Source organism: Pinus tabuliformis, chromosome J (assembly GCF_031772625.1).
Source record: "Pinus tabuliformis cultivar Carrire ecotype Pingquan chromosome J, CPIR1, whole genome shotgun sequence".
NCBI lineage: Eukaryota > Viridiplantae > Streptophyta > Pinopsida > Pinales > Pinaceae > Pinus > Pinus tabuliformis.
Window position 1 is genome coordinate 171,163,791 of NC_142295.1, and position 23,816 is coordinate 171,187,606.

The window sequence follows — 23,816 nt, forward strand, 5'->3', positions numbered from 1 at the left end:
TTTCATTGCTCCCAAAATTAGACCACTCTCATTAATGAGTTTAGGCCAACTAACTCTAATACCCTATCGAAACAATTATAGAGCTAAGTCAACATAATAAGAAGCACACACATAATAAAGAACAAAAATAATTACCTTGGAAACCCAAAACTGGGAAAATCACACTAATGGATATCCTTGGTCATTTTGGCCAAGTATGGCTACTTGAAGTGTTTTACAATGGAGACAATAAGCCACTTAAATAGACTTGCTTCACATGAATACCATGGGCTAAAACCAGTGTTGTTAAAAGCGCGATTACTTTTTTCCCTAAGCCGATTTAATCGCGCTTTTTATGGGCAGAGGCATGTAACACAACTGTGTATATTCAGAATAGGGTTCCTCACAAGGCGTTGGGGAAGATAACACTAGAAGAAGTCTTCTTAGGGAAGAAGCCAGGAGTTAGTCACTTCATGATCTTTGGTAGCATAACCTATTGTCATGTACTAGATGAGAAGCGCACTAAGTTTGGATCAAATTGCAGAAAGAAGTTATTTCGTTGGGTATAGTGAAACCTCTAAGGCATAATAGGATCTATGTTCCTAGTACCAGGAAGATCATAGTGAGACGAGACGTGAAGTTTCTGGAGGATAGAGCCTTCAAGAAGTCTTGTGAAATGGCAATAGGTGGTCAGAATGAGCTAGCAGAAGCTCCATTGGTCCAAAGAGCAAGTGCAACTGCTAGGACCGCCGTAAGAACAATCACAGGGATCCAATACAATTACTAGTACTAGCATATCCTCAGATGCAGGAGATCCAGTGAATTCACAGCAGACAGAGCAACAGAGGCAGGTGAGGAGCTGGTTGAACCTCCCACCACTAATGGTCGAACTAACAGGGAAGTTTTTCAGACATTGAGAGATGTACAGGAGTTCATTGGAGCTCCTAGGACGAACAAGAGAGAGCGCAAATAGTTGGACATGTACTAAGCATTGGTGGCACAGGTTGAGGAACCTTCTAGCTATTAGGAGGCTGCACAACATTATGTTTGGATAGATGCCATGGTAGAGGAGTACAGTTCTATCATGACAGACGATGTTTGGGAGGTGGTGCCGAGGCTCGAGGACAGGTCAGTTATGGGCTCTTGATGGATCTACAAGATCAAGTACACTGCAGATGGTAATGTGGAAAAGTAAGATGGCTAGGTTCGTGGCAAAGGACTATGGATAGATTATGAGGAGACCTTCACCCTAGTTGCCAGATACACTTCTATCTTGTCAGTTATATCCCTAACAACACAGATGGGATGACAAATTCACCAGATGGACATTAAGACAATATTCTTGAAAGGGGTGATATCGGAGGTGTACATAGAACAACCAGAGGGCTTTGAGACACATGAGAGGCACACACACGCGTGCAGACTGAAGAAAGCTCTATACAGGCTCAAACATGGCTCTTAGGGCGTGGTACGGTCGGATTGATAGCTACTTGTAGTAGATGGGATTTGTCAAGAGTGACGCACATCCCAACCTTTACTATTTGATGGTAGGATGAGCCACTCATCTTGGTGTTGTATGTGGATGACCTGTTCTTGACAGAGTCATACGGGCTCATAGAGGACTGCAAGAGGACCCTGGCAGCAAACTTTGACATGGAGGATTTGGAGTTGATGCACTATTTCCTAGGCTTGGAAGTTTTGTAGAAGGACGGTGAGATCTTCTTTGGTCAAGGAAGATATGCTATAGAGATTCAAGATGTTGAATTGTAGACCCATGTCTATTCCCATGATCGCCAACCGGAAAAAGATAGACGCACCAGATGACGCGGATATTGACCCTACCTTGTGTAGACGACTTATCGATTCTCTTATGTATCTAGTCAACACTAAGCCAAATATCTGCTTTGTGGTCAACAATCTCAATAAATTTATGCTGGAACCAAAGAGAGTGCATTAGACAACAACGAGACACATTCTGAGGTATTTGCGTGGCACAATAGAGTATGGGTTGAGGTATACTTGAGGGGATGATGTCAAACTATGTGATTCATAGATGCATATTGGGCAGACAACTTAGTGGACAGGAAAAGTACCTCTGGGTACTGCTTCAGTGTTGGATCAAGGATGGTTTCTTGGTGCAGCAAGAAACTGAAGTCAGTAGCACTGAGTTCTACAAAAACAGAGTATATGGCAGCTAGCATAGCCACGTGCAAAGCCATATGGCTTTAGAAGTTATTGGTGAGCTTGTTTAGGTAGAGGATGTTGGTGACCAGTGTCTATTGCGATAACCTGAGGTGCATCAAGTTCTCTGAAAATTAGTGTTTCATGAAAGATCGAAACACATAGATATTCGATGTCATTTCATTAGAGATTGTGTGCAGCGTGGAACAATCCATCTATAGTATGTTCCCACAGAAGAGCATGTTACATATATACTCACAAAAGCTCTAGAGAGAGCTAAGTTTGTCTATTTCAGAGAGCAGATGAGTATGGTAGAGAACTCGTTTTAGTAGCAGGGACAGGGTATTTTGGATACTTCTCAGTTGCAACTTGCAACAACAAAAACAACAGTGAGAGGGAGTGTTAGTTGTGTTGCAGTGCAGATGCCAAGTTGGCAGCAGTACAAGTTGTACAATGTAGTGTCCATCAACAACACAGGTGCAACATGGTTCAACTCCAGCCAATAGTAGTTGAATCAGAGTTAGCACAGTGGTTGGTGGACAGTGGCAAGCAGCTACAGTTTTCATACATCAACAACATGTATGGGAGGACGACGCAAAGACAGGGTGTTGTAGCAATGGAGCACTAGAACACCTTTCTCGGTAAGAGGGAGTGTTAGTTTTTGTAGCATCAGATGGTGTTCTAGTCTCAAACTTTGTGGAGAGGCTAAAACACATGAGATCTCCGAAACCCAGAAATCGTTTATGGAAATTTCACCTAGAGATAGCTTAATTAATAGTAATTAATTGAGAAAGGTGAGAATTCTCTAGAAACTCACACAGATCAACTTTGGAGATGATCTCAACCATCGATTAAGTTTTAATCGTGGCTGTTGAAGTCTCAACTGGAGATTATAAGAAGAAGTCGATGGGTAGATGGAGAACACACCAGTGTAGATACTCAGTTATCTAGATAGTTTGATTTTCCAGTGCAGGTGATTCAGAGGGAGAGATCAAGTAGCAGGTGGCAGAGGAGTGAGATGGTATTCCGGTGGACGTTTCCAGTGCCGAAAGAGTCAGTTTGAGGGACTGTGAATTTGTCCACAGAAACACTACGTAGGGGCTGCACAGGCAACATGCAAAGGCAGTTCGATCTAGCTAGAGGATGGTTCGATTAAGTTACCGGAGGTTGGAAAAATTTCCAGAGGGGCTAGCGAATCATCTCCAAACGCAGAGACAACAGCAGCTGCAACAATCAACAGTTTCTAGAGGCAGAGCAGAAGGGCCTGCGCAAGGCTTGTGCGGAGGCTCACACAAGAGTTGAGAGGACGACTTGTAGAGCTAATTTTGGGAGCTGATTTTTGTTGTGGGGTGAGGAAAATTCCTCACAAGAATTTTGCCAGTGTTTCTCTCAGATAGAAATGCTAGTTTGGCGTCCATTTTATTGTACTCAGAATTACTGCTACATAATAATAGTAAAACCCTCATCTGCTATACTAGTTTACCCACATTGGGTTTTTTCGGGGACAATTGTCCAAATGTAATGGTGTCAAAATTTGTGTGTGCTAGAATTTCTCAGTTTCCAACATTTTTGTTAAAATTGGCAATTAGGGCCAAACTCCATATGGGTCAGCTTATTCATGGCTGATAATATTTTTCCTAGATTCCTCTCGTCGAGAGGTGTAGGATTGATCTAAAGATCATCCGATTCCGATAAGTATTTATGGAGATATGAATTTATTTTGATTATGGACAAATTGTCAAAGTCGGCCAGCAACTTATGTAGGCGCAGATGCCCAACAGACACATCTATTCATCTTCAACGTTTGGATATAAATACAGGATGCCTCCTCCTCATTTGGACACTCACTTCTCATCACATATCTCTCTCTCTCCTGCGCAGAAAGGCTCTCTCTCTCACACGTGTGGAAAAAGGACACAGATTTCTAGGGCTGAAGCTGCAGAAAGGAACTTTGACCAGCGTTGACCAGCGTGGACTCCTCTTTGACTGTGAGTTTGGGGTGGCTGATTCTCCTTGGAAGGCCACAATTTTTGGCACAAGAATCAAGGTGATTTGACCTCTGGTTTTACAGATATTGACTGCCCTAGTTTAGGGCTGATCTAGGGTTTGCTGCTGCTGATATAAATTAGATTTTTGTAGTATTTCTCTTTGCTGAATTATTGAAGATAAAAGAAAATTTGATCAAAGGGTTTCTCCATATTGGGGTTTGTCCCTGGCTAGCCGCCACATCTTGTGTCTCTTGTCTTGGCTTGTTTTCTGTTGATCATTTAAATGTTCTATTTGCACTTTACTTAATGTACATGTGATTGCTAATCTGTGGATAATAATAAGAAAAACAAGTAAACTGCTCTAAGCATAGAACATACCATAATTTAACATGGTATCGGAGCTGAGGTGAAGACAAAGCCCAAGCAAAAGCAAGAGCAATCACCGAAGAGAAGGTTGGCAAGGCTATCTAAAAGAAACTATGGGGTCCTCAACACACTTCCCTGCTGAAGACAAACTCCGTGAGAAGTCTGACTACCACGGATGGAAGATGTCTCGCAATCTAACATTAGAAGAACAAGAAGTGCTGGACCATGTGAGAGGCGGAGTTGTTGAGCCTCCATCAAATGCATCCGTTGCTACCAGGAACAAATGGACCAAGGGAGAAGTCAAAGCAAAGAAGATCATCCGAGACTCTATTGACAAGCGCTTGGTGGCCTATGCTTCTGGGCTGAACACCTCTAAGGAAATCTACGATAGATTGGCGAGTTTATTTAAAGTTAATGATGCAAATCAAGTCCTGTTTCTTAGAAATAAGCTGAAGGAAATTAAGAAGGGCAAAGATGAAAATATGCAAGCATATTTCTTAAGGATCACCGAGATCAAGAACGATCTTCTATCTATTGGGGAAGTAATTCCTGACAGGGGAATGGCACTCACAACTCTTGGAGGACTACCATCTAAATGGTATATATTCAGGACCACTCTCCTAAACAATAATGTAATTCCTGGATTTGAGGAATTAATGGCAAGATGCATTCAAGAAGAAGCTAGGATGGAAGAACAGGAAATGCCCACACTTAAAGGTCATCCCGCTACCTTTTCTTCTCATGCTAAAAGAAGAAACAACTCCGGGGCTAAATCCAAAGGAAAGGCTAGACCAAAGGATGGAAGAAAAGGATGATGTTACCATTGCAATAAACCAGGTCATTATGCAAGGGAGTGTTCTGATAAAAGGGACTCACACCGGGATGATGATCAAAATCCCTCTCAATGCAATCAAAGAAATGGCAAGTCAAATGGCCGAGGTAAAAGGAGTGCTGGAAATCAAGGAAGAGGACAACCATTCAAGAAGGCAAGAAATTCCAAGTATGAATCTAACACCGTTAACAATAAGTAAGATGAATATTATCTACTAGCTGCTCTATCTACCTTTGCTCCTCCGGACTCGCAGGGGAATTGGCTTATTGATAGTGGTGCCTCTCATACTGGTGCTTTATGTTGACGACCTCTTTCTAACAGGTGCAGACCCTCTCATTCACAAATGTAAATGGGAGCTAGCCTTTGAATTCGAGATGAAAGACCTAGGACTCATGCACTATTTCCTAGGACTCGAAGTCTGGTAGAAACCAGGGGAGGTTTTCCTATCTCAAGGAAAGTATGTGGTGAAGATACTGGAAAGATTTGGAATGGTGGACTGCAAGCCTGTAACTACTACGATGGAGCTTAACTTTAAGAAGTTAAGTGGTAGTGCTGCCGGACCTGTTTTACGAAATGCTACCAAGTATTGACAGCTTGTCGGAGCATTAATGTTCTTGGTGAACTCCCATCCGGATATATGCTTTGTAGTCAACACTTTGAGTCAACATATGGTTGAGCCTCGCCACTCACATTGGATTGGTGCCAAGAATCTGCTGAGATATCTTCGTGGCACAATCACTCTAGATGAAGATACACTGCTGGAAATGTGAGACTACTTGAGTATACTGATGTTGATTGGGCAAGCAATGTGGAGGATCGAAACAGCACCTCCGGGTGCTGTTTCTCCTTGGGATTTGCTTCGATATTCTGGATGAGCAGGAAGCAGAAGTCGGTGGCTCTGAGCACTGCCGAGGCAGAGTACGTTACTGCTAGCATGGCCTCTTGTGAGGCAATCTGGTTACGAAAGCTCTTCAGTGAGCTGTTTGGATTTACGTTGGATACCGCTGTGATCCTGTGTGACAATCAGAGCGGGATTCGTTTATCAGAGAATCCCGTATTCCATGATCGCTCCAAGCATATCGATATCAGATACCACTATATTCGAGATATGGTGTAGCGGGGAGCTATAAGGCTCCAACATATTGGTATAGATGAATAGGTTGCCGACATTTTGACAAAGCCCCTAGGAAAGGTCAAATTCCTAACTTTCTAAGAACGACTTGGAGTTGTTCTGAGACCCTCCTTTGAGGGTCAAGTATGATGTACTGAGCTCTGGGAGCTCCAAGGGGGCGCGAGGTACTTCTTGGAGCAACATATGACCATAGGGTAACTCACCATCCCCTGTTGGTGCGCTTTGTACAGGATAAAAGGTTCAGCCTTCCCTTGACACCCCGTGGCGACTATGGAATAGGATGGTTAGTTCCCCTGTGGGCCAGGATGATTCGTTCTCCATGGCAATTGTGGAACATGATGATTTGTTCTCCTGTAGGCCAAGATGATTAGTTCTTTGTGGCATCCACTGGACAGGATGATTCGTTCTCCTGTGGACAGGATGATTAGTTCTCCTATCGAGGCATCCTACCCATGCAGTCTGGGACTCATGGGAAGTACCTCTCATCTGATCAATGAGCAGGGAAATGAGGATAAGGACCATAGTAGTTCTATCAATGGACGCATCATTGTATCTACCGTACTCCCTATGCTAGGATGACCTCCATTGATCTGGGATCAGTGATACTGGTCTGAGACCAGTGAGAGTGGTACACCCTCTGAAACTGGCTTTGGGTCAGTAGAGGACTGATCTGGGATCAGTGAAAGTGGTACACACTCCAAATTGACTTCGGGTTAGTGGAGGATGGTATGATACATCCTTGATCACTTCTTCTTCTTCATAGTTCGAGCAGAGCAGAACAAAGCAGAGCAAAGCAGAACAGAGCAGAGCAGAGCAAGGTTCAAGCTATACAAGGCAATGCATTTGATGGATGAATAGTAGCAACGGTCAGACAACTGCAAATGGAGTTCTCTCTAGTTGAGAGGGAGTGTTAAAATTGGCAACTAGGGCCAAACTCCATGTGGGTCACCTTATTCATGGCTGATAATATTTTTCCTAGATTCCTCTCGTCGAGAGGTGTAGGATTTATCTAAAGATCATCCGATACCGATAAGTATTTATGGAGATATGAATTTATTTTGATTATGGACAAATTGTCAAAGTCGGCCAGCAACTTATGTAGGCTCAGATGCCCAACAGACACATCTATTCATCTTCAACGTTTGGATATAAATACAGGATGCCTCCTCCTCATTTGGACACTCACTTCTCATCACATATCTCTCTCTCTCTCTCGTGCGCAGAAAAGAGTCTCTTCTCTCTCCTGCGCAGAAAGACTCTCTCTCTCACACGTGTGTAAAAGGACGCAGATTTCTAGGGCTGAAGCTGCAGAAAGGAACTTTGACCAGCGTTGACCAGCGTGGACTCCTCTTTGACTGTGAGTTTTGTGTGGCTGATTCTCCTTGGAAGGCCGCAATTTTTGGCACAGGAATCAAGGTGATTTGACCTCCGGTTTTACAAATATTGACTGCCCTAGTTTAGGGCTGATCTAGGGTTTTCTGTTGCTGATATAAATCAGATTTTTGTACTATATTTCTCTCTGCTGAATTATTGAAGATAAAGAAGATTTGATCAAAGGGTTTCCCCATATTGGGGTTTGTCCCTGGCTAGCCGCCACATCTTGTGTCTCTTCTCTTGGCTTGTTTTCTGTTGATCGTTTAAATGTTCCATCTGCACTTTACTTAATGTACATGTGATTGTTGATATGTGGATAATAATAAGAAAAACAAGTAAACTGCTCTAAGCATAGAACATACCATAATTTAACAATTTTATTTTCCGCCGTAATTTTATGGTGAAAAATTGCAGTATAATTTATTTGTTATTTGCCGTAGCAAATGCATTGCATAATTAATTTACAGTTAGAATAATAAATTTCCAGTTGCTGCAATTAGACTTGAAAATTTCACACAATGCTTCCCAAATAGGCTGCTACAAAAATTCTCATATTGCGGCATGACATTGACCTCATTCAGTGTTTTGGAAAGAAAATATAACTGGTGGTGACACTACAGAAGCCTTTGGAAAGCTTGAAAACGATGTCTGTATGATGTTGCTTATACCTTATGAAGTTTGACCACATTCTCTATGTTGTGATTAATTCTTCTTGCAATGAATTGCCTTTGTGGAGTAAAGTACCTGTTTTCTCTCTTTGTTTTTTGACTTGGCCTCAGGGGATAGGCACTAATCACAAATAATTTTGAAAGCACCACACCTCAGCCAAAAATTGCAATCTGTATATCAGAGGAGAAGACTGGCCTGTGTAAATTGAAACATTCATCTTTAATGGCTTCTGCAAGGTATTTCTTCTGGATGTTAGCAACTCTGTTGTTTGGATCCTTTCCAACCATTTAATCAGATCACTGGAGATGTAGATCTGATGTTTTCATCATGCAGATTATCTGTTATAATGTCTGAAAATGACTCTCATGCATATTGTCTCTCTTGGAAGTGCTCTTGATAGTAATCTTCTACTACAAAATCTCTCTCTCAAATCTAGCAGCATTAAAAAGCTTAAAATCTCTTTTGGCAGATGATGGATTACAGCCTAAAACCCTATGCCATTATAAACCACCTAAAATAAACCCACCCTTGATTTGGTCAATATTAACCTAACAATTCGTCCATCAAAATCACCAAGGTGTTATCCATCAAAATCACCTAGGAGACATATTCATGTCTCCTAGGGAATGCACCTCAGTGGATGGCTTGAGAAGCTACCATCTTCATTGTTGAACCGCGACATCATCAACAAATAAAAATTAACTTAGCAAAATTATAAAAAAAATTGGCTAGTATCATAGTAAGTTCCATACAATGTTTTAAAACTCAAACTCAACCTCGCAATTGGTCGAGGGCCAACTCGGAATCGACTTGGACGTGGCTCAAAATTGGACTAGTTTGAAATTTATGTCTCGATTCACTAAAATACATAAAATATTAAAATTTTATGAAAAATACATTTTAAGGATTCCAAACCATTAGAGACATACAACTCATGTATATATCATGTAAGGGCGAGTATATCAAAATTGCACTAATTCAATATATATCTGAGACAAAATACATAATCAATGAAGCTCTAAACTGTCTCTAGAGTCCAAAAAACAACATGCTACAAGATATTAGCCTACTACATATCATTTATCAACATGAACAATCATCAAACTAATCACCACTATTGGAAATGGGATCTTTGGCATAAGCTACAGGACTATTCTTGGCTTGGAGTTCTCAAACTTGTCATACTCTTTAGGGACATTTGCAACTGTAGTAGTGGTACTAGTAGAAGCACAGCTAGTGCTTGCCAAGAGAGATGTGTGAGGAAAATAGAGGGGGGTGGGGATCTCTATCTAATGTGGTTTTACGATTTAGGGTGATAGAATCTAGGTTTTATGTCCAAATTTTTAAAAAATTTACTTTTTACCTTTCACTGTGCATTACGGCCTATAGGATGCTATTACCTATCTGATTAACAGGGTCACTAAGGCATTGGAAAGCCTGTTGGAGGGGCACACACAACACAGGGACCCATTGTCACTTCAGACCGAGTCTCTGCTATTTAGACCCAATAACCTTCTAATTGTCAAGGGAGGATTCCCAAACATAGTATTCAAAACCAGTCAAACCAGTCGATTCATTAGCCTGAGCCATCCAACCAATAGAAAAACTAGGTTATCTTCGACCTAGGGTTTCTGGGTCTAACTGGCCATAAACTATAGCCGGTTTATTAGAAAGCTAGTCCTGGACCCTACGGAAGGCAACTTTTTTATTATTTTTGAAGTGGTTTTGAGGGAACTAGGGGTTCTTTTCCTCCAAAAACAACCCCTCAAAGCCTTTAAAGGATGTCTCCCCTCTCATTTGCTTCACACATCTCATTTGGAGTTTTTGTGAGCTTCATTGGGAGCTTGGAGAGTGTTGAGTTTTTGCTGGAGTATTCATCTTGGAGCTATTTTGGAGCTATTAGTGGAGTTGGCATCTTCAAGAGGAGGCTAAGGGAGCTAGGTTGCATTTCCAGTTAAAGATTTTCACTTGAAAAAATCCATATTTCATTGTTTTTCATGTATTTAATATTTTTTGTGTGTTCTTGCAAATTCAACTGTTAAGTCTTAAATTTCAACGTATTTGTAGGCTAAATATGCCCCATTTTTTTCCCAAATTTATCTTAGGTTTTCCATTTTACTTAGCTGCAATTTTTTCAATTTGCAGATTTCTTTCATTTGCAAATTTCAAATATTTCATTAGCTAGTAGCCACCATGCCTCCAAAAGCCAAGGACACTATATGGGCTCATTGTGATATGATTGATGGAAAAATGATCTGCAAATATTGCCAAAGAAGATAAGTAAAGCCATGTAACACACCAAATGAAGTGATAGGCGATATTAGGGCAGAATGCCTTGCCAAGTTTGAGAAATTTGAGGAGAATAAGGCTAGGGATAAGGTTATCCAAGAAGAAATTGCAAGGAAGAAGGAAATTTTACAAGCCATGAGAGATGGTGGGTATGAAGATTTTGAGATTCAAGACTCCTCTTCTATCCCTTCCACCAATGACCCCTTTCACTATGTTCCTCCTGCTCTTGGGTCTTATAATCAAGGCCAACAATCTAAAGGAAAAAAGAGGATGAACATCCAAAGTTATTTCTCAATTTCCATCGCCACTACCTCTGCTAATCCCACTTCCTCCCAACCAAGTCTAACTCAACATCAACCCACTTTGGATGACCATTGGAAAAAGCAATGCAAAGAATTTGCTTTTCAATACATTGCTAGATGGTGGTATGATGCAGATATCCCATTTAATGTTGCCCACTCACCTTATTACCAAGCTATGTGGGACTCTGTTATAGCTGCAAGAAAGGGCTTCAAAGTTGCATGACTTGAGGGGAACTCTTTTGCAAACAATTTTTTTTTGCACCGATGAGTATTTGATTGAGTATTGGGAGTCATGGGCCAAAACAGGTTGCTCTGTCATGTTAGATGGATGGACCGATGTAAAGAACCGCACTGTGACACTGTCACTAATTTCCTTGTTTCTTGCCCTCAAGGAACCATGTTTTTGAGATCAATTGATGCGTCTGATAGGGTGAAGAATGAAAACCTTATATTTGAGATTTTGGAAGAGATTATTCAGGCAGTGGAGGAGGGAAATGTTGTGCAGGTCATCACAAATAATGCCTCAAACTATGTTCTTGTTGGAAAGATGCCAAGGTCCAAATATAAGACCATATTTTGGACTCCATGTGCTTCACATTACATAGACCTCATGCTTGAGAACATAGGAAATTGGAGTGGGTAAAAAGCACTATAGAGCATGCCAATTGCATCACAAAATAAATCAACAACCACTCATGGGTATTGAGCCTAATGAGGAAAAAAATTGGGGGCAAAGAGCTTGTTAGGCATGCAATTATGAGATTTGCAACTCACTTCCTTACATTGTATTGTCTCAATTCTCGACAAAAAAACTTGCAGAAAATGTTTTCTTCAAATGAATGGACTTCATCTCGGTGGGCTCGTAGACAAGATGGAAAAGACACCAAAAATAAAGTTTTTGACAATTCTTTTTGGAAAAAGTATGCAGAGGTTGTGAAAATTAGTGAGCCCCTTGTTAAGGTGTTACGAATAGTGGATGGGAAAAAATTGGCCATGGGCTACATCTATGAGGCTATGGATAAGGCAAAGGAGCATATACAGGCAACCTACAAGGATAAATTAGCTAAATATGGGCCTATTTAGGAGAGATCATTGATAACAGATGGAACAATCAAATCCATCGTCCTATACATACAGCTGGGTATTCCCTGAAGCCAAAGTTTCATTATAAAACTTGGTTAGGAAATGTGCACACTAGGCAGGTCAAAGATGGGTTGTACGACTGCTTGGAGCGCATGGTCCCTAACCATTCTGACTAGTTGGAAATACATAAACAACTTACTTTTTTCAGTATAGCAACAACTACCTTTGGCAAAAACTTGGCAAAGATGGCAAGAGATGTGGATCAACAAGGTAAGCAATTCCAATTTGTTTTTCTTTTAAAGTTCAATTTTTTACAATTCAAACTGTAAATACTTGTAAATAAGTAATGAAATGAACTAACTAATGTCGTTTCCTTTGCAGCACATTGGTGAGAGTCATTTGGCGGCCAATGTCCTTAAAAGTTTGCAGTTAGATTCCTCAGCCAAACTTGCAGTGCTCCTCATTGTGAGCGCAATAGGTCTTCTTTTGAGTGCATACACACGAGGAAGATAAACCGTTTGGAACAAAAATGGTTGAATGATCTTGTCTGTGTGCAATACAACCTTCAACTAAGGCACAACCAATTGATGAACAAAAGACCTAATCTAGATACCATTGTGTTGGACGATAGTGATCCAACATCAAAATTGGTGGAGGAGACTCAACTAGTTGAGTTTGATGTTGATTTTGATATTGACATGGAGTTGGGGAGGTTGATCCAATGCAGATATGGTAGTGCCATTGGAACCGGAACCAGTAGCTCAATCAAGCAAAGGCAAACAACCAATGGAAGGCACTAGTCATGCAGCTCGACCAACTCGTGCTTCCATTAGGTATAGTTTTATTGCTACTAGTGGTATTACTAAGGTTGCAGATGAGGCTGAGGCATCCTTAAACTCTAATCTAGATGATGTTTATGTAGCTCCTGTTGATGATCCCATGTCTAGTAGTGGTGATGAGTTTGATCATGATGAGGAGTGATCATGTTGATCACTGATATGTAGACTTGTAGTCTTGTAGTAGGCCAATGGCCCCATAGCTTGTAGCATTGTTTTTGGACTTTATAGGCCATTTAGAGCCTCATTGATTATGTATTTTGTCGCTGATATGTATTGCACTTGGTGCCATTTTGATATATTCACCTTTACATGGTATATAGATGAGCAAACTTTGCATATTTCGTATTTATTGGTTTGGAATCATGGTTTTAAATCTTAAAAATATTTCATTTTTCATTGAAAATTAATTATTTTATGTATTTTTTAAAGCCCTGTTCATTGAGATCTTACCAGCCCCAGTTTGACCAGTTTTGATTTGAAACTGGGTTTGATAGGTGGACCGATACGGTCACTGGTTCCAGTTTTGAATACTATGGTCCCAAATAAAACAAATTCCTTGTATGGGGTCAAAATTGAAGTGGAGTTAATTCTCGGAATTGTTTAGCTGTTTATGGTATAGTTGTGTAGCAAAAACCTAAACGGTGAATTAAGAAATACCAAATGACCTAAAGTATAGCGTGTGCCTAATCGGCTTTGGTGTACATAAATTACCCAAACCAAATATGCAACTCAATCTCTTTTTAGACTGTTGGTTTAGGACTTACAGGTCGAAACAACATGCTGTCCTATAAAATCAGATTGTGAAAGTCTACATAAAACACATGGACAACAACTTACTAGGCCCAAAATGACCATCCAAAGAATGTATAAACACTCCTAGATCATAGATATAGGGGCGGGGAAGTTAAAGGATGTTAAATGAACCCTTAGAACTCACTTACCAACTTGTATTAGCAAAAAAGGTTAATTTCCAGCAAGCTGGAAATTGCTTTTTCTGAGTAATGGGAATATATACCCTTAGGCAAAGTGCCTATATGACTTTCCAGATTTAAGATATGATTTAATTATGGCTGGAAATGTAAAAATTTGATACTTAAAATGTAAAATTAGCAAGTATTTAACATGAAGTCATGGAATATGACTTCAAAAATGTACTTGTGTGTTTGGAAACTTGAAATCTCTAGTTTTGGTTGCAGATTTACGTAGGTATAGCTAACAAACAAGCTCAGATCTGCAAAACATTTATTAGATTCAAGTATAAAATATACCCATATAAAACATGTACATCTCCTTGGACTAGATCTAACAAATAAATTCAATTTCTCCAAGGTTTTAACTTGCTAGTAAAATAAAATTAATTAAAAATCAGCAAGTAAAAGAAATCCTAATCTAATGTTGAAAAGTAAAAAGTTTTGAATTTTCAAAGAATAGAGTGGTTGTTGGATTAATACCTCGTGCCCAACTTACCTCACCTTTGCTAGAGTGTGGAACTTGCACCTTCTTAATTTAATCTTGCCAATAAATCAAGGTATTGGGTTTGCTCTCTACGAGAAGTCGCCACCACTATTGACTTAATAACTCCAAAAATGTTCAAACCCAACTACGGGTGACCCCTTTGGTGTGGCATCTCCCGTTTTCAGATTGAGTGTGTGATGAATACAAACCCTTGCATGATTTGAAACTCCCCTTCGGAATGGTCTAGTCGCTTGGAGTGATCCACTGGAGAAACAAAAGAGCCAAGTGGGGTTTCCACCTAGTTCTCTCTCTCCACGTGATTAAGTAGCCCCTCGGTGGCTCAACCTATTAACTGCTATGTAGTTTTACTTATTATTGAATTTATTAGATTATACCCATGATACCAATAGATCAAGAAAAAAATTACAAATAAGAACCACCCCACACAAGGAACATAAGGAAATATGGACAAGTGTTTGCAAATACTGAGCTATTTTATTAAAATGATGGCACTAATCTCATATGACAAAAAATGACATGACAAGAGGAGAGGCTAGCCTCTTATAGAACTATTCTTAATGGCAAGATAATGACTAACTAAAGGTTAGTTTGACATCTCTTCAAACTAATATTTTTCTAGTCATTCACAAGTTGGAGACTTAGTAATTTTCTCATAGAATATTATAATACAATTTTTATTTGTCCACTAAGGGGTTGACTTTGTCAAATTTCCCAATTTAGTAGACAAATCCCTTTTCTAATGGATCGATATAATAAACCATGAAGAATAGTACAAGATAGTAGCTCAATGTTCCATTAATTTCCCTTGGAAGAATTTGACTTGGTCCTTTAAAGAGTACGACTTGACTTGGAGGCACTTGACGTGGTCATTTGGAGGAACATTTTATCTTCTAAAAACTACTTTCTTCGCCTATTGCCCATCTACTTGGTCCATGAGGTCTCCAACATCTAGTTAGACCTTCTAATGTCTAGTTGAGTTGTCCAACGACTAGTTTGAATTGACTTTCTCCCTTTACTAACTTGACTTCGCCTCCTAGAATTTGGTCCTTCAACACCTTGGGTTTTGAATATCTGACAATTCTAGCACCTAGATTTGGCTAAACTAACCATGCTTTGAACTAGGTCTCTCTTGGGATCTCCGAATCTTGTGTAGCATTGCCACGTCATCACCTGGTCTACCATGTCATCTGCCACCTGTGGAAGTCCCATAATGCCTTGAGGAATCTTAAGAATCTGGCACATGGGTAGTCTTCATCTCGTTCTACTAATCATTTTTTATGTAATGCATATATGATTCTGCCCAACAATGCCCTTGTTTTGCCACCTGGAAAATTGTTTTGATCTATTGACCAAGTTGTAACTAGCTTCTGCCACCTCTTATTGGAACACTGGAATGTGGTGTGGACTCCTCTCATCAAGCTGAATAATTTGAGACCAAGTTGACTTTTTGACCATTGGTACCACTTTGCATTGGGAACTATGTAGTGCCTTGGGAAATGTGAAAGTTGTCAAAAATGGCATTGCCATGCATGGGAGTTGTTTGAGGAATACTACACCAAAGCTAAGGCCAACCGTAGACTCTATAAGCCATAACCATGTGGTAAAGACCATACTTTTAAAAACTGGAACCAGGGTTTGAATCGGGCCACCTATCTAACTGGGTTTCGAACCAGATTTGAAAAAAATACATAAAAATTTTAATTTTTAATGAAAATTTAATTTTAAGATTTTGAACCGTCATTCCAAACCATTAGAGACAAAATATGCAAAGTTTTCTCATCTATATACCATGTAAGGATATATCAAAATGACACCGAGTGAAATACATATCAACAACAAAATACATAATCAATGAGGCTTTAAATGGCCTTTAGAGTCCAAAAACAATGCTACAAGCTATTGGACCATTGGCCTACTACAAATCACTGATCAACATGATCACTCATCAAATTCATCACTGATTCACTACTACTAGAAATGGGATCATCAACAAAAGATACATAAACATCATTTGGCCCAAAGTCTTCAAACTGGGATTCCTCAACCTTATAATATGGTAGAATTTGAAAAAGCTTCACATGCCTAACCAATGATTTTGGTTTGAGTGAAGGGTTCATCTCCTCAGCCTTATAATAGAGTAGAAAAAGCTTAACATACCTAACCAATTATTTTGGTTTGAGTGAAGGGTACATTTTTGTTAAGGCCAAGGCAAAGAAGTTCAACAATAATTACCACTGGCATCAAGGTACATGTGAAAATTTGGAGACCCAAATTCCCTACTGCAGCAACTGATTATATTTCTCCTACTGAATCAAGTTATTTACAACATTATATGGTGAACATCGAAATAAATACAATTGTAGCCTTCACAGCTTAAATAATATGCAAAAACAAGAACTGAGCAAGAAGTAATGCACACCATTGTTTTTGGACAAATGTCCCCGGAAAAAGCCAATGTGGGAAAACCGGTGCAGCAGCTGAAGTTTTGTATTATTATGCAGTAATTTATGAGTATGATTCTTCGGATGCCCAAACTGGCAATCTTATACAAAGATCTCACTGGACAAAAATATAGTGAGATGATCTCACCCTGTCACTGGGAAATCCGGAACTGATATGCGCTGGAGATGAGCCTCTGCGCAGTACTGCATCACTGCTGTTGGGATTGTGCTACACCTCCTCTTGATACTCTGCTCGTTGGAAACTTCGGCCCTCTGGCCTCCAGGTCTCACACCTCAGCTCCGGCACTAGATCCCGACTGTTCCCCAATAGAAATATAGTTTCCCTCTAACGCTCTGCGCTGCCACAATGTAGTTCTACGTTGCCTCTACGTGGCCCATCGCTGCCTCTCCGGACTATTCTCTGCCCTCTCTGCCTTGCACTCTCCAGATCAAGAAAACTTCCTCTGAAAAATTATCCTTGCCCCTTGCTGCAAGAAATCTCCTTGATCACCTTCTCCGGCAACTGCTGCACTGCTCTCTTGAGAAAATTGATCTCTAATCTCTCACCTGATGTATTTTCCAAATGCCCATCAAGCCTCTTCTTATAATCCTCTTGTTGATCAATCAACGACCCAGATTATATTCTAATTAATGGCTTAGATCATTTTGACTTGATCCTTGTTTTCTTCTAGAAGTTTCACCTCCAGTTTAATTAATACCCTTCAATTATTTTAATTTCCCAAGTTTAGACTTACGCATCCATTAAAAATAATTAATTATTTTAATAAAACAGTCTCCAGGTGGAATTTCCCAAAATGATTTCTAGGTATTTTGGAATACATGTGTCCTAGCCTCCGTGCAAATTTTGAGGCTTAGAGCACATCCAATGCTACCAGAAATTAACTGTACAAAAAAGACTTCATGCTCTTGATTAAATGCCATTCCCATACCCTCATACATGATAGAATTCAATGAAAATGTTGCAATTCTACCAATCCTAAAATCCTAAAAACTATTAAGTCTACTGAATTTTGAGTGGGATACGAAATTCTACTTTCTCCATATGAAGTCTAATAAAGTTGGAACCACTCTAAAACATCTGGAAACAAGTAATGCCAAATGGTAATGCTAAAAAATTAAGTAACCATTTACTTTAAGAATTTAATATTACCATTGATTGCCAACATTGTTAGGGTTGAGTTAGGTTTTTTGTTTAAGAGGACGAGGGTTAGTTTTATAGCCAAGAGAGGTTGTTCTGGGAGGGACACAACCCCTAGTTTCCTCCAAAACCGCCTAAACAACTTTCATTGTGGGTCCCAGTGTCCCCCACATATGTGAGTTTTGACTAGCTTAGTTTAGAGCGGAACCAGCGGGCTCGGGTTGGTTGGTACCAGCGAGGTACCAAACCAACCAGTTTGGTACCTAATCAGCACCAACTGGTCTGAATCCGCTGGTTCCGCTCCAATCCAAGTTGGTCAAATCGGTTTGGTACTTAACCAGTACCAACCGATTCCCAAACCAGAATTTTCTATCGCATCATTGGATGAGAAGGTTGTTGACCGACCGGTTTGACGAGTTACTAGTTCAAACCAGCCGGTTTTTAAAACTATGGTAAAGACATAAGCGCACCTTGATGCAGGCTCGACTGCCCCATACACTGGTGATCACCCCTACAAAATGAGGCTCCCATAAAACCATGAGTCCTCAAGTAAGATCACCTAAGATTTTATAATCTTATATAGGATGAGAGACACTTGAAGTGAATTACAAGGGACTAGCCATGGTCCAACTAGGAGTAAGGACAACAAGATTCAAACTCAAGAACAAAACATAGTCCTAGGATGCCTAATACAAAACCTCACATGGTTTTTCCAATGCTTTGACTTGTGACCTTTGGCTTACAATGGTGGTGATAAATGCTGCAAATTTTTTATGTTACCCTTCTGACATGCGGGTTAACAAGTACCAACCTGGTATTGACTTGGCTAAGTAGGACCAGTTTGGGACCAAACCAGCCATTTCATACAATGAAATGGCTGGCATTGTAGGCCAATTCAAGCCTTTTGATGGTTGAGTTGGTCAACTTGATTGAGTCCGAGTCCAAGTTGGCTGATTTTTAAAACACTACTTCCACATGCAGGGTGCAGTAGGCAAGCCTAAAAGTGGCCTGATATGTCATGGAAAAAGCTGCTCAAAATTCCAGGGGAGAACTTGCCAACAAAGAAGGCGAAAAGACAGAAGCAAATAAGAAGTATGATATAATTTATTGCTATTAAATAAGATACACAGTTGTATAAATACGTGCATTTTCTTTGTTTCATATATCTTGAAAATTGCAATACCTCTAGGTACAATTCTTGTCGTAGCTGGACTTATCATTTACAAAACTAAGAAAGTGTTTGTACTGGTCTTATATTTGTGGTTTGAATGGATATTTAGATCTTGTTGTAGTCTTTTCTGGAACTTTATAATATGTTGCATGAGGAAATCAGGCATGTCCTAGGGTTGGGCTTGAACATAGGGCTGATCATAGGAGATTGTTGCTTATGATCATGCTTGCAAATGAGCCACATCCACTCCCAAGTCCTTTAGTTCTGAACTGTTGTTGGGGGTCTATTTTTATTGATATCAGCATGACTATCCTGATTCCTTACTGATCCATCTCATCACTTTGATGGGCCATCCTTTTTGATCCATCTCATCACTTTGATGGACCACTTGAGGAGACACTAATTTCTCTTCCTAGATAAATGGGCTATAAGTAGGTGATCACATGTAATAATTGGACTCTTGTCACCAAGGCTATATAACCGGTTAATTCAAATAATAGTCTTGTAGAAAGGTAAATATGTATAAAAGGAAAACAAATGAAAGCATACAATAAAAGAAAAATGTGAAATTAATCTCCTTAAAATACCAAGCGAAGGAAAAAAGGAAAAACAGGTTAACTAGAAAAGCCTTATTAAAATTCCTTTTTTCTGTGCAATCAAATTTGAGTTGCCTCCTTGTAGTCAATGCATTGACTTGGTACTAATATAAGGTCAACAGGACATGGAAACGTAACAGTTTTTTTTTAAATTTAAGATTACTCGTTGAGTGTGATCGAAATGCTTGAAACCAGGTGGTGCTGAGAGTGTTTTACAAAGATAGTTAACAATTACTGATGCTTGGTCTATTAATGATTTGTCCCCTCGTTTTAGGATTTGCTTACATGTTAGCCAGTGAACTGTCTGAAGGATGTGAATTGTGTTTAAAAGTCTCTCCAAGAGTGTGCTGACTCCCAAGTGCATTTTATCAACATTACTCTCTTCAACCATTAATATGCATATTTCCTCTTTATTCTTCAGTTCTCTCTATATATAATAAGCCTAGTTTTGTTGTATTTTGGTCTATGCACTATGATATCAGCCATTTCTGTTATTTTTGTTGATTTTGACAGGGGGAACTCTTTGAGAGATCCGGCTTCAGTGGCATATGCACGAGTTTTAGCTCCACACCATGGTTGGGCTACTAGAATGGCTGTTGCTGCTGGAATGTATACGCTACCAACAAAAGCACAGCTTTTAAAGAAGCTAAACGAAGATGGTGAGTTTCTGTTTAACTGAACATCATCTTGTATCGAACAATTTGAACTTGACTGTGTGCCTGTTTGGAGTTCTGGAAAACAAAATAAGTCACCTAAAGAATGGAGGATGCATGTATAGAATAGGTGTGTGCAATTTATTTATCAGGATTTTTAAAAGCTCTTTTCCATGCTGTATTATCAGGGATTTCTTCAAAAAAGCTTTTGGTGCTTAAACCTTTTCCTCCACTTAATTACATGCTATGAGCACCCATTTTCAAAAAATTGTTACCGTCATGTTTCTGAACCTTCTGTGGATTGGTATGCGCAAATAATATCTAAATTTTGGGGCCTGGTATCCTTGCTTCAGCATGCTTTGTTTGACATTCTTTTATTCTAAGATTGATAAAAGCAGCAGATCATATGAATGTGTCAATGATTTCCAGGGTCCATCTTTATTTTTACAATCAAGATAGTAAGCATCCATCTACACTGGAAAGTTTCAAATTGTATTAGAAGCCGATGCTAACCTTACTGTTCCCTGGATTTTAAATGCACCAGGTCCAGCTTATCCTCCTTAGTCATAGATACATTGCTTATGCTATTATCTTATGGTGAGTTTGTAGCATATGTAACAGCTATCCAATTTTGACCCATAGCTCCTCACCAATACATGACCACCAACGAGTTCTCTCCATCTCCTTAAAGGCCTGTTGTTTCAACTCTATGACATTTTGTATATGATATATTATTTATTTAATTGCAACGCCTCTACTCTACTGCCTACTATTGCTAGGTAAACAGTTGATATTTTTCTTAGTTTGGTGAGTTTTTGTTGCTCTGCAAAATATATTAAGGTCATTCTTTTACTAACTGACTTTTTACTCTTTGTATGAAACAAGGAAACACTGTTGCGTGATATCTGCTTTGAAACCAATGCTACATTTTGCACTCTTTCATTTGTCAATGAAAGTTTCAAATTTAGACAGTAACTTAAAGGTTTAACCATTTTGCATCCTTTTATTTCAAAGCTTGTCAAGTTAGAGAGATCTCTTTCAATTTCTTTATTTTAATTTCCTAGAAGACTTTGCTTATCTCGGTTTCTTCAATTGGCTTGACCCCCATTCATTTCTTGATTCAGAGGAATCTGCTAGAGTACACATGCAAAACTATGTAAACGCATCAGCCCCTGTTATACAATATGTGAACAACCTATTCCTTTCAAGAAATTTAGGTATAGAGTGGTGAGTTCTTCCTCCGCTGGACTTGGAGGAAGTCAATGCAGAAATGTTTATGCAGTGGTGATTATGTACTCGCTGTATCACAATTGTTATAGTCTTATATCGATAATCACTGCAAATCTCTTGATCCAGCTTTTGTAATTAGTGTACTGAGATTACTTAATGTTATTTTAATTCTCATTGTTTAGTAATCAGAAAAATAAACATGGTATTTTGTTAATAAGCTAAATTATGTCAAAAGTTTCATATGACCTTAGTATTCTGATATTTAGGCGCATAAAGAATTTAGCTTGTATATAATTATTGGTAATTTTCTTTAATTCGATGTTTGTTACTTCCAAATATATTACATGACGAATAAGCTGGTTATCTGACTGGGGATAAATATGTTGAATATTGTTTATCATTAATAAAATAAAGCTGATAGATTATTAATATTTTTTGCATTCTTTTACATGGTTGTCATGTTTCTTCAAGATGGATATGTTTTTGGGTGATTTTCTATCCAACTTTGCATACATCTTTTAATATCGTGTCTTAGAAATCAATTGCATCGGTTGTTATCAAAATAAGGCTGATTGATTATTGATTTTCCTTTTCATTTTTTTACATGCTTGACATTTTTCTTCGAGATGGATATGTCTTTGGTTGTTTTTCTATCCTGTGAAAATTCCTACTCTAAAGGAACCCTTACTGCAACAAATCTGAATCTACTTCACCTACTTGATTCTTTTAAATTCATCAAGTTATTCTTCTAAACACTGAAGCAAATTACTTCTGCAGCTTACACTAATTAAATATTTGATCTCATGAAATAGAAAAATGAGCAAAGAACAAGATACATAGGACACACTTATTTTTGGACACAATAGTCCCTGGAAAAACCCAATGCGGGAAAACCGGTGTAGTAGTTCTGAGGGTTTATTATTATACAAGAGAAATATCTGAATACAAATCTAGGATGCTCATCTAGCAATCCTTTACATAGAAAAATACTGGCGGAAAATCTGAGTGAGTTTTACCTCACTTTACTTGGCAAAATTCCGGCTGATCCGGCAATAAGGCTGGCTAACCTCGGCTACTTCTACGTTGTCCCTATGTCAGCCTTTCAGGTTCTGCTTCAGCCCTGCGTAAGCTTTTCTGCTCTCTGCGTCAACTATCCCGGTTGTTATGGCAATTCTCAGTAGTTCCAGCTTTTGCGTGACAGACAACTTTCTCCTCCGCGTTGGCCCTTCTGGCTCTGCATCATGGCTGCTTGGGCCCAGACTGGCCCATCATCAGCTCTCCCGATTACTGCATTGCCTCCACAAGCTCTCTCCGCCTCTCTGTTAGTATTCTCCGGAAAGTCCTTTTCCCGGATTCCCTCTGCCCCTCTATTGCTGAATGATCACTTAGTTCGAATTTCTCAGCGTCCTAGCCCCAAAAATCGAACTCTAGATCAATTCGTTCTCTCCGTGTGTCTTTCTAAATGAACCCCAAGCTTCCATCTTATATTTTTTATGTTGAGTCTTCAACGGCCGAGATTAAGTCTCTAATCAATGGCTAATATTAAAACATGACTTGATCCGCCTTCTAGATCATTCTCACCCATATTTTGATTAATACTCATTAATATTTTAATTTCCATAAGTTTAGACTTAACAACTCCATTAAAAATATTAGCCTTCCTCCCTCTATCGTATCGCCTTCCCAACCTGCAATCGCAATCCTCCCTATCCCTATGGAACGGATTTATTCTAATAAAATACAATCCGGGTGGAATTTCACCAAACGGTTTCTGAGTTCTTTAGAACTCATGTGCCTTAGCCTCTCCATCAATTTTCAAAGCTAGAGCACTTCCAATGCTACCAAAAACTAACATATCCAACTTCGCATACATTCTTTAATACCATGTCTCTGAAATCAATTGCTTAGGCAGTGTTGGTATAGGAATGATCAGATTATTTAAAAAAAATGCATTAAAAACACGATACTACAAAACTTGACAGCCTTAACAAAATATGATTGTTTAGTAAGCATTTGTTGCTTTCTAAAATGTGTTAAAAGTCATTATCTTATTAAT

General features: G+C 39.2%; 1 protein-coding gene and 1 long non-coding RNA gene across 7 annotated transcripts in view; one reads left to right on the forward strand and one right to left on the reverse strand.

The window, feature by feature from the left end:
- LOC149226214 (accelerated cell death 11-like) overlaps positions 1-23,816 on the forward strand; it is a 183,726-nt gene that overhangs the window by 154,212 nt on the left and 5,698 nt on the right. For 2 of the 5 annotated variants that reach the window (XM_089377446.1, XM_089377443.1), the window contains 2 exons: positions 20,391-20,536; positions 21,655-22,022. In XM_089377446.1, the coding sequence (XP_089233572.1) occupies positions 20,391-20,536; positions 21,655-21,761 (253 nt within the window). In that variant the 3' untranslated portion in view covers positions 21,762-22,022. Of the gene's footprint in view, positions 1-20,390; positions 20,537-21,654; positions 22,023-23,816 lie in introns of those variants that run through there. The other 3 variants (XM_089377442.1, XM_089377444.1, XM_089377441.1) reach the window with 2 other exon arrangements.
- Positions 1-23,816, reverse strand: part of LOC149226215 (uncharacterized) — a 142,908-nt gene that overhangs the window by 73,569 nt on the left and 45,523 nt on the right. The gene's annotated exons all lie outside the window — the stretch shown is intronic.